Below are 12,194 nucleotides of genomic sequence, written 5' to 3'. Positions count from 1 at the left end.
TTTTTTTTTTTTTCAATTTCCCAAAATAGCAAAAAAAAAGCAGATCAATGCATTGATCTTGTGGTTCAGCTATTTTCGCAATTTTTTTTTACGTGTTACATCCCTAATAGGGGGTCTAGGGGATAAGGGGACGATAACAAATACCCAATGACAGATTTGAACAGAAACGGATGGATGAGTGAATTAATCGAGGGCTTTATTTTGAAGTGTATAGAGCTAACAAATAATGCAAGTGCTAAAGCTTACTTAACAAACACAGGGAAAATGTTTGGTGGTGCCAACCCTAAACGAAACTCACTACCTAAATAAAATAAAGATCTTATTTTAAAATAAAGACCTATTCAAAGAGAAACAAAAACCATCCTACTCTCACAACAAACAGAAATTACAATGGGCAAAAGCAGGGGGAAGAAAACAGCAAACACAGACACAAGTTTATGCCTGACGGCAGCACACGTAACAAATGCCTGAAAGTTTAATTTAAGTGGTTAAAGACCTTATATCTCAGGAAGTTGCAATCCCAGAAGTCAGAGCAATACATTTAAAGTGATGGCGCTGTAACACTTTCATCAGTGCCTCGACCACTTAAACCCTATATGCTGTGTTTTCCGAGGTCCCCCAGGTCTCTATTCTAGGTCCGCTCTTTTTTTCTCAACACCGAATCTCTTCCCAGAAAATAGCCAATCAGCAAGCTCACAACGCTTCACTTTGCGATGCGTTGTGAGCTTGTAGATCTGCTATTTTCGCCGAATGTTTTCCCCAGAATAGGGACGCTAGAGTAGTTATGGTGACCCAGTGCCTTGTGGAGGGCACTTTTACCAAACCCTCAGTTACTCCGTAACCACCCGCCCACCTTTATCCTGAACCATCCCTTGCCTGGAACGTAATTGTGAAACCATCACAGTGTGAGGCAGACTGCACACACTCTTCACAACTCCGCTGAAAGAAGCAGGGAAGAGGCACTTTATTTCCTCTAAAAGACGGGATGTCGGCCGGGACGGTTGGCGGAACCGTCTGGGCACCTGGGCTGGTAATCCTAATCTGTCGCGGGTTCGACTCCCGATCTCGACGGCCTTTTCTGCATGTCACCCCCCATCTCCCAAGGCGCCTACTGTCCTATCAATAAAGTGATAAAAGCCCCCCCCCCCCAAAAAAAAAGACGGGATGTCATTCTGCCGTTTGCATTTGTGGTATTGCTGTATATTTATAGCTAGGGCTGGGCGATATGGACAAAATCAAATATCAGAATATTTGTTTTAGCTAATACCTCGATATCGATATTGTGACGAAAAGATGGTATTGTGGTGATAATATAACTTTTTTTTATTTATTATTCCCACAAAACACAATACATGCTTTAAAACATCATTTGGTATATCCTTTCTCTTTGTTGTAGCAGTTTTGATCATTTCTCGTTCCTATTTGATGACCGGGGCGTTCACCTTGTGTAATGCTAGAGTGTTGAACATGTGATGACACTGTGATCACATCATCTTCTCCCAAGTTCATTTTTGTTTTCTTCTCATAGCACTCTATCCCATGGATGTATTTGCCATTTTGTTGTTTGACAAGTGTTCAATGCACCTACTCATACACTGAAATGTCTGTTTTCTAAATGTTTTAAAGTAAAGCATCAACATTGATTTTGTCTCTAGAAGAAATGAAAGGCATACAGTGATGGTAAATGTTGTTGACAAATGTTCTAAAGTAAAGCATCAAAATTAAATTTGTCTCTTGAAGAAATGAAAGGCAGTGATGGTAAACAGGCACTGGAACATTTAATGGAAAAACAAATTAAATGTAAATGCATGTATTGCAGTTTCACAAAAGCATCCATCTGCAGGTTGGATTTGATTAAACAGCAGCATTTCTAATCTTCTCCCTGAAGTGCGGCAGGCTTCACTACAAATCTCATATTTGAGAATTTATGGAAAAGAATGATTCTCTCACTGTTATTATTCTGTCTGTCTGTGTGTGTGTCAATCTCGCTCTCGCTCGCTCTCTCTCTCTCTCCCCCCCCCCTACTTTCCTCTATAACTTTCAGATGAGAATTACATTGTGTAACCCAGGCACTGCTACTGTCTCCTGCTGGGCAGGCAGGGTACAGTAAATGTGTCTGGCATTTCTACAGACTTAGTAGGGCATTGGGAGCCCCAGTTGAAATTAGTCTAGAATTGCACTGATATTGGCTGAAAGTTCTCTACAGCTCAGGCAGACTGCCAGATCCTTGTGGTCAATGTGGTGTGAGGTTCCCTCGATGAGCTGTAGTTACTGTATACGCCTCCACACATCGACCTACTTCTCTTATGTAATCCTAAAGCAGATGAAGGTATTGTAAGAAAGAGAGGGAGTGTCATGGCTTGGTTAGCCACAGGTATTTTTCCATCCTATACCATGGATTTGTTTGGATAATCCAAGGACAGGGCATTTGCAGAGTTTATTTTCTCTTGGCCGGTGCTAAATGAGTTGTTGTCATTTAATCGTTTCGCTACATGCTGTGACAGTGCTAGCCACTGCAGTTAGTTCCCCTGTGGAATGTACAGCCTCAACACCATGACAGAATTAGGCTACTCATTTTTTCCATTTATGCAAGCACCTGTGTGTGTCTTGGGAATGTGTACAGTATGTGTTCCTGAGATACTTTAGGCCACATTTTGGGACAAAGTTTAGACATCAATGACAATCTTTTGTCTAATAATTATTGGTGTCCCCAGTTAGATCTTTTTCTATAGTTTCGTGAGGTTAGGGTAAGGGTTACACATGTATGTATCTGTTATCTTTGTTATTTATGGGTACGGTAAGGTTATATGGAACGAATTAAGTCAGTGCAATGTCCCGAAACATTTTGTGTGTGTGTGTGTGTGTGTGTGTGTGTGTGTGTGTGTGTGTGCGCGCACGCATGCATTTTCATGGACCTGTGTGCCGTGTGAGAATAGGCATGGCTATACAATATGTTTTTACGTGGTCATATTTATATATATATATATTTTAGCATGCGCTTCATTAGTTTGATGAAGCGCATGTGTGTGTGTGTGTGTGTGTGTGTGTGTGTGTGTACGCATGCATTTTCATGGACATGTGTGCCGTGTGAGAATAGGCATGCGCTTCATTATTTTGATGAAGCGTGTGTGTGTGTGTGTGTGTGTGTGTGTGTCTGTGTGTGTGTGTGTGTGTGTGTGTGTGTTTGTGTCTGTCTGTCTGTCTGTCTGTCTGTGTGTCTGTGTGTGTGTGTGTGTGGAGGAGAGTGAGATGTGAATCTAGGTAACAATAGCCCTGCCAGACTGTGCCAGTACCCCATTAAAGCTTCTGAACATTCTCTCCCCTGTGGCTGCCACTGAATCTGGCCTTTAGGCTCTCACATTGAAGAGCCACTTGTTGGCGAACATGACCATGGTCTATTATCTATTATTGAGCCATTAAATATCAGTTACTCCTTTTGTCAAACAAAGGGAATCCCCTCTCTGCGTCTTCCATGATGTGGAAGATTTACCTGCAAGCGCATAGCCATACAGCATTTATATCCACTGAATTTGTTCTTCTTTTTCTTTTCTTTTTTTTTCATATAGCTAATGAAGTCTGCATTTGTTCAGACTCCCCTACATTAGGTACTGTAGATAGGCCTGAAACGCAATCATTATTGCAGTTCTGCATTCCACTGGGCTTTTGAAATGTACTGTGTTAGGCCTATTATCTGTTACCATCATCATCTGTGCCCTGAATGTCTAGCCAAATCCCCAGCTGTGACACACAAGCTCCAATCAGTAGCCCACATCCATACAAGTAGCTACTTTGTACTAGTCAGTGAAGTTTATTACTAATCACATCTTTTTGAGTCTTTATTCAAACGTGTAAGTTAAATACAAATTCAATGCACTGTTCTTTCAGCTCAGTATGAGGCTGAAAGAACATAGTTTCACACCGTATCATAATGCCAGTCCCCTTGTTTTTAATGCCCCCATTGAAGACATTGGAAATATTAAGAGGAGGAACACTATTCATGCATAATGTTCTTATCTTTGGACCTCCTAATTGTAATTGTAAACATGACAATGACATGTTAAGGCTGAGGGGAGTTCTGTATCTGTGTGATGCTAGAGCGTGGGACTGTGTCGCTCGGAGCAGGGAGGCTAGGATGACCTTCTGGAATGCCATTGTTGAGTGCCCTGTCCCCGTTCCAAATGCACCATGCCCTATCAGACTGATGGTCCTTTTTAGCAAATGTGATATCCATGGGCACCATGGGCTGGTGGAGGGAGGGGTGTCCATAAAAAAAGCCTCAAATAAAAAGGCTGTTCTCTCTGCTCCGTCTCCCCTGTCTGGTGCAGGAACGGCAGGAATGTGGCTGGCAGACCGGCTGGCCCTCAGAGCCCAAAGCCCCTAATGAATTTTAAAAGGGCTTTCTCATTCAAAGCAGGAGCTGGCTAACAGCGTGTCCCCTGGCCTGAGCACCGTGGAGAGATGGGAGAGGAGGTGGAGGAGGAAGAGGAGAGAGGAGAGGAGTTAGTGTTGTCAGAGTGGGGCTGACAGCTAGGTGGGGTATTGGGTGTCCTTCTCAGTGAGAGATAATGGCCCACTCTGCATGGGAAGCTACTGTAGGAGCATTCTTGGCCCTGTCATGAGGGACTGAAGAGAATGGAAGGAATGTGAGAGACAAAGAGAGAAAGAGATGGAGGGATTGAGGGGAGGGAGAGAAAGCCCTTCAGAGATGAGAAAGTGAGCAGAAAAGGATGGCGGGAAAGGCAGGCGGTAAAGAAATTGACCCCATGCTGCTCATTGTCTGTGAATAGCGGCGATGCTACTTTGTCTGCAATGATAATTTAGTGTTAATGAATCAAATTACCTGGATACTGGATTGAGCCATGTGTTGGCCATGGTGATGCTACCCTTTCCAAATGAAGATAAAGAGCTGAGCCAAATGACCTCCACACAATGGTGATGTAGGCCACCGTTAACAAAGACGTGCTGACTGACCAAAAGACCTGAAACCACTTACAGTATAGTACCTACAGTATATGGACTCTTCCAATGCTTTGTAAAGACGGTGATCCACAGACACAAGGTTCCCGAGAAGCTCTGTCAGCTCCACACTTCATTAATTCTAATTATCAGCATGTCTGTTGGGAGCTATTTAGGACTAAATGCTGCTGCCTGCTAATTGTTTTCCCTGTCTGCAGCAGATAGCAAAGCTGTGTCAATCACATTTTTACCGCTGTGCAATAACCTAGCAGCACTCATTGCAGATTTTATAAATAAGGCACGCAGCCATTATTCTTCTGTCAGCATACAAGGACTTGCAATTGTGCCACAAGGCCCAAATTTCAATTATTTTCTTTGTTGTTGTATGCCATCTTTCATTGGTTTATAGGTAGAGATTCAAAAGGACTTTGGAGCTGGGCCCCAGAAATGTAGTCACATCAGGACACGTCTATAGAAAAGTCACCAGAAGTAAAGTTGTGACCCATATTATTACTGAAACTTTAGATTCAGACATAATATGGGTCATAATTCTGTGACAAATGTTGTAAGACATTGACATTCGTTAGACACTGTAGGTAAGCTATCGCCTGGCCAGCTCCCCATGGATTAATAACAGCCACTGCCTCATCTGTGAACTGGAAGGTGGAAGAATGTTATTTGTTGCCAATACACAGCTGGCTAAAAGAGGGACTCTTATGTAACAAATAAAGAAAAAGGAAAGTACTCTGTTTTAGGAATTTATGTTCTGGCCAAATTTGGATGACAGCTTTTTTCCTGGAGGTGTCGGCCATATCCAGTAATACTGTAAATTATTGTTGTCTGGTCAGTCAATTCACATACACAACACTCAGTCAGGACCATTACATTTTATTCCGTATTATCCCGGTTTGTCATTGTAAAACCCCTTTACTCACAAGGTGGTCGTAAAAGTATTTTGATAGTCTTCATGGAAATTGTTCAAATGATAGGAAACAAAACAGAGTCTTGTGAATTTGAAGTACACAACTCAAGCGCTAATGTTCAGTGAAAAATTCTGACTCTTGACTCGGTTTGTAAAATGGCCTGTGCTGTTGCTAAATTGCCAACTTTCTGTGTTTTCTGTAATTCATCCTGAAAATTATCACAGGTTTTGAAGCACCAACAGCAATTTGCATATACCAGCCAAAATTGCCATCCCAAATGAATTATTTTAACCACTTAAGCCTTCTATAATTTGTTGTTTGTCGATAGTGAACACAGCTGATCTACAAGCTCACACCATGTCACATTATGATGCATTGTGAGCTTGTAGATCTGCTTTTTTCGCCAAATGTTTGTTCATCCATTGTTGCCGAATGCTCACCTATTATGGGGGTTCATAATCTATGATTCCTAATGTTTTGGCTGCACAACAGACCTCCACAGTTTTGCACACCTCCTGTTGTACTTTCCATCTGGAGAGAATCACGCAATGCAAACGCAATGCAAACACATGATCTGCTTCTTTGGCTCCATTTGAAAACTGCCCCAAATTGATGCCCCCCCCCCCCCCCCCCCCCCCCACATCACACATCACACATGCTTCGCTCTATGTTCATCTATCTATAATTAGGGCCACTGCATTACACTTAGAGAGTGTGTGTGTGTGTGTGTGTGTGTGGTGTGGTTGGGGGATGCTGGGGTCAAAGGGTCAACACCCTTTGGTCACACCACCTCCAGTGAAGTCAGAGGAAATGCCTGAGAGCTGAGGTAAAGGGCTAGTCCACAGACTGTGGCAGATTCCTGGAGAGACCACAGCTGTGATAGCAGAAGGTCAAGACTGCCCCCTATAACAGAACGAGCTCATGATGATGATGATGATGTAGGAGCAGCACAGGGGACAACCTAGGAGTACAATCGTCTCCACTTGCAATCAATTGTTGATGAATAAGAAGAATACCTACCGGTATGTTTTGTAGGTGATTTCTCAATAGATAAATAATTCTGGTGGAAAATGTGGATCCTGTAAGTTGCTTTACTGATGAGCTCAGACTTGCAGACAGATGTTCTGTATATGTTTAACGCCAAAGCTGAGAAGATGAATTAGATGTGTGTAATGTTGTGCTTAGAAGCAGCTTTTCTGCTCCGATCTGCCTGGCAGTTTTGTTCAAACAGCAAATCATTAGAGAACAAAAAGAACAGGACAATTGAATTGATCAAAATGTCCTGCAGTATAATTAGTTTACTTCCTCTAAATCTGATCCTCATCCTCTAGTTGCCCTAGCCTAGATAACTAAAGGAGACTGGCTTTTGTCCTGCTGCCTTATGAAAAAAAGTGAAAAACACTTCCAAAGACAAAATGCAAGGGATTATCTGTGACCTATACTTATGTGCTCCAGATTGCTGCAGTTAAAACCGTTAACCACTTAAAATCCTCTAGACTTCAGTGGACCTAATTTGGAACTGTACTTGGTGTGCTCTTTTGTTTTCTCTCTACACCAAATCACTTCACAGATCATGTAGATCTGCTATTTTAATCTGATATTTAAAGCAAAGTTGAACGAAGAGTTTGTCTCCTAGACATTTTATGAAGTGGTGATGGAAACGTGGAATAATGGAGAATCATATTAGATGAGAGGCAAACTTGCATATCACTCTAGCTGAATACCATAGACAGATGTTTGTTAGTTATGTTAGTCTGTATGTTTAGGGTTAAACAGCTCATCTCAAAAACTGTCATCCAAACAACACAAACAAGAAGTAGCCAATATGATAAATGTAGTGGCCTCACATGTTGTCACTTTAAGTTGCACTCTCAACAGACTGATGCATGTGTCTGTGCCTGTTGTCTGAGGGAAGGAAAGTGCGTGTTTGTGTGTGTGTGTGTGTGTGTGTGTGACCACATGTGAGAATATGTGTGAGTATGGCTCTGTTATCTGATAAGCGTATGGCCAGGCCTACCTGAATGACCTCATGGTTTGGCCCTCAACGACTGAGCAGAAGCAGAGGCCTTCGATTAGCTAACATCTCGGCAGGCACGCTGAGGTCATAGTGAGATAGGGTCTGTGGAAACACTGATGCTACGCTAACATCACTGGCCCTTCTCACTGTTCCCTGAGGAACCCCAAAAACAGGACAGTAAAACCACACCGGGCGGTCACGGTCAGTAAGCAGTCCAGCCAACCAGCTTGAACCCTAGCATCCCTATTCTGGGCATGTCACGACAGGTGAACATTCTGTGAAAATAGAATAGCAGAGATTTAGTGTAGAGGGAAAAAAAGGAGGGGTAAAGTATAAACCCCCGGGGGACCCTGGTCAACGAAGTATAGGGTTTAATTGGGGGGGAAAAAATAGGTTTCAAGGAAGATGAATTGTGGATTTCCCAGTTGTTTTTTTCGGATGCCTTTCATAAAATGTGAAATATGCTTATATGCTATCACATTTGATTTCTTCTTAAATGATCCATTCCTTTCTTAGAAGCACCGTGTTATGTAAGCTGATGAGCGATAGCCCAGGCAGGAATCATCCCAAAAGCACAAGGGTTTTTGTTAGAGTTTTTTTAAGGATTCGTGTTGGTTCTTCTACCTCTTTTCCAGAACCACAGCCTTGTAAAAAACGAACATACGTCCTCCAAAATTACATCATTTCATGGCTCCCTGAGATGATGTCATGCTGACCTCTTGGACAGAAGACGTTTCCTTTCACTCCGCTCATGAGGAAACTGGCCGCTGTCTAATGATGTTCCTCTTACTGTAGGTGTTGCTGGGATATAATGATAATAAAGTCATTTTTGACTCTGACTCTTATTTGCGGATGATTGTTCGGAAGTACACAGTATCATATTATACTGATATACAGATAAAGGATTCGATATGAAGTCCCAGAGCACTTTATGGACGGTTTATAGGATGTCATCAAGGCGTAATCATAAAACCATTATGTTTGGTATATTGACTTATATGTCTCTGTTTGTGTGTGTCTTTCTGTGTCTTCCAGACGGAGGTGATGAAACGTGCACTGAAGGAACTGGATATGAACATCGTGGAAATGGCTGATGAGAATGCCACTCTAGATGGGGGAGATGTCCTTTTTACTGGTACACCAATTCACTAATCATGGCAACTTATTGTCACAGATACACGTTTACACTATTTTATCAGCAATTAAGTATGAGCACACCATTCAAAGTAATAGGGCAACAGAAAAGAATATGGCGGCCGCGTCCATTGCATCCCTTACTATTATAGACCTCTATTAGTATTCTTTACGTACAATAGCTTTAAATAATAATAATAATAATAATAAGGATAATATTGATAATAATAATGATAATTATTATAAACTTTATTTGTGTTGTTGCATACTTTTTAAAACAGAGTTACAAAGCACTTCAAACAGCATTAAAGATAAACACATAAAAAAATAGTGCAAGAGACAATAAAAGCTCATAAAAGGATACAAGTTTGTGAGAAACATAATAAAAGAGCGTAAAAAGTGAAGAACACAAAAACAAGTGTATAAGGCACGAGAGACATACTGTAGCATGCACGTTCTTATACATTTCGTTTATGTTTTTCTGTCAAGGGATCCTTCAATAACAAAGTGGTCATATTAATTAACTAAGTATCGCTAAGTAAGTACTGTATCTCTAATGTTCATATAGAAATCGACTCAGACCATTCAAATGGAGTTACTTACTTTTATTCAGTACCATTCCACTAGTCTCATATAATAACGCCTTCTTTTCCTTGTGTAGTCATTGCAAAGGCTCTGATGAATACATCTATTTTTGATGTCTTACAAATTGTCCAAATGAATAAAACATTACTGTGAAAACCCTTTACTTTCTCCAGGCTGCAATGGGTGAATGGGTACACAGTCTTGCATGATTGTTAAACAACTACTACTACTACTACTATTCCCCTAGTTTATTATGTGCATACTCAACCTTGTCCCTTTATGAGAACGTTTTTCTGTCAAAGGATCCTTCAAATAGTATTTTGCAGTATTTTGCCACAATGGTGACCTTGTGTCTCTGTGTACTGAGCAGAATTTCTTTATAAAATAATCTTTAAAAGGTGTCTACCCTATTGCATGATTACAGTTAGATGCTGATGAAATGGGTTTGTCTTGGACTACTGCTGTGCACCTTAAATAAATTATCTGAAAGGCTAAGATTGTGAATGAGGACCATTGTTTGTATCTGCATATTTTCAAGTTTGATTTAGGAGTTGAGCACAATGTTTCTTTAATTCTATGATTACAGTTAAACCAGCAGAAATCCAGGCCATCACCAATGGATTATAATAGCCCTCTCCTTATTGCTCTGGCACTGGGCAATAAAAGTGTGTGTGCGCAGAAGCAGGAGCATGGTGGTCTTTATTACGTTTTCTGTACATTCTGTTACAGTTATGTAGCGAGTGAAAATGTGGGTCAGTGTCTTCTACACTGCACACAGGCTGCAAGAAAAAAAAGGCAGTAGTACACTTAATTGGGTTTCGAGACGTTGGCGCTCTGCTCTCGTTCCTTCCAGCTGAAATGGGTTTCACATGGCAGAGCAAGAAACATTTCCTGTTGGCAGAGCCCCTACTAACGGCTCATTTGTAAAGGCTAGGCAGTTACAATAGGAACCCATCTCTGTAGCCTGCCGGGCCAGGCGTCCAGGCAGGGCTCTGTCTGTCTCTCTTCTCCGCCGTGCTGACCACAACTGGTCTGTCGTACGCGTACAGTCATGCATACTCCACGCAGAATGCGGTGCAACCACGTTACCTCCCACAGCTTGTATCATGGCTGCTGTTAAACAGCTTATTACTAATGATCAGACTTACATTGACAAGAGTTTGGAGATGTTGGCATAATTGGACAGCTACAGTTTGGCTCCGCCACCAAGTGAAATTAAATGTGTACACTGTATATCAATTACATTTGAAATGCACATTATATTTCTGGTTTCTCACCCAAATCAACCGTTATTTATTGTCTGTTTTCATCACCTGCCATGATGTTAACCATGTAAGTTCTTAACATATTTAACTGTCTTTGCTATCAGTTTACTGTGTATTGATAAAGATGTGATAGTTTTGTAATGCTGCTAGGCCATAACTGAGACTGCAGTAGCTTCACTCCCTGTACAGTACACATGTGGACAATGCATAACTGTGGAGGGCACAGCGTTTTTTGGGGAGCACTCACAATCTGAACAAACTCTTTTTATCAATGGCGTCTGGTTTTCCTCCCTCTCAGGTCGGGAATTCTTTGTGGGCCTCTCTAAGCGGACGAACCAGCGAGGAGCTGAGATCCTGGCTGATGCCTTTAAGGTGAGTTTGAGTATTGCACCCTGGCTGGGATTGTCCCGGCACTTACTCAAGCAGCATTAGAGTCTCAAACGTAATTATGGAATTAATCGTCAGTGGCTATCAATCATCAGTGGCCTTAGCCAGCCTTTAGCTGGCATCGAGTATTGTGATACTGTAGTTCAGGCGGTGCCATATCATTATTCCGAAATCACATTATTTCGACGTACCCTTTGGTCCGAATGGTCCCATTATAATAACCCCTATCCCTAACCCTAACCTCACACTAATGGTTGGAATAATGGGATGTTGGAATTATGAGCACAAGGGTTTTTGTTGTTGTTATCAGGCAGGTACGGCAATCAGGGTCTCCACACTCACCTGACTCTAACTCCCTTCATTCTCATTTGCTAACAAGCAAGCTAACACATAACTCCCTCAATCCAATTGTTAATTTAGGCGGTCTTTTTAACCAGAACACTGTTCACTCTTCAGGCTCAGCTTTGGTCACATCTCTATTCCTGCAGCTGTCTGTGATCCACCTCCTCCTGTGCCATATAAGTGTGATTCTGTGTATCTGATTGTATGATGTTATATCTGTGTATCTTAACTTATGCCCTTACGAAGGGTTCAATCTTCATGCAATAGCTCTGTTGTATCTTATGCTCTGCTTCGGCGGGCCGCTAGCCACTATAGGCGAAATGGTACACAAATGACATACGAATGGTCTGCTATGTGGGTGCTGTCTGACGGCAGATCCACGAACGTCCTACGTTTACTTGACAGAAAAGGTTGATAACAAGGTTTATTTTCTCCTGATTTGTTTGAAAAAAAGCTATTTTATTGTGAAAATGTTGGGAAGATTGTGTGGCTTGTGGCGACTAGTTCCAATATTTAGTTCAGTGACCATGGATCTAAAGAATTGTTCAGAAGCTGTGTTCACGTTCACTCTCCCATTGAAATTAA

General features: G+C 41.7%; 2 protein-coding genes across 4 annotated transcripts in view; one reads left to right on the top strand and one right to left on the bottom strand.

Annotated features, from left to right (window-relative positions):
• Nucleotides 1-12,194, bottom strand: part of mpl (MPL proto-oncogene, thrombopoietin receptor) — a 186,486-nt gene that overhangs the window by 142,006 nt on the left and 32,286 nt on the right. The gene's annotated exons all lie outside the window — the stretch shown is intronic.
• Nucleotides 1-12,194, top strand: part of ddah1 (dimethylarginine dimethylaminohydrolase 1) — an 86,572-nt gene that overhangs the window by 55,561 nt on the left and 18,817 nt on the right. For all 3 annotated transcript variants that reach the window (XM_084066679.1, XM_084066677.1, XM_084066678.1), the window contains exons 2-3: nt 8,932-9,031; nt 11,179-11,252. In XM_084066679.1, coding sequence (XP_083922805.1) covers nt 8,941-9,031; nt 11,179-11,252 — 165 coding nt within the window. In that variant the 5' untranslated portion in view covers nt 8,932-8,940. The remainder of the gene's footprint in view (nt 1-8,931; nt 9,032-11,178; nt 11,253-12,194) is intronic.

Source organism: Gymnoscopelus microlampas, assembly GCF_963454915.1.
Source record: "Gymnoscopelus microlampas genome assembly, chromosome: 9".
Taxonomy (NCBI): Eukaryota; Metazoa; Chordata; class Actinopteri; order Myctophiformes; family Myctophidae; genus Gymnoscopelus; species Gymnoscopelus microlampas.
Note: the sequence above shows the minus strand (reverse complement) of the source record. Positions and strands in the feature narration are given on the sequence as shown.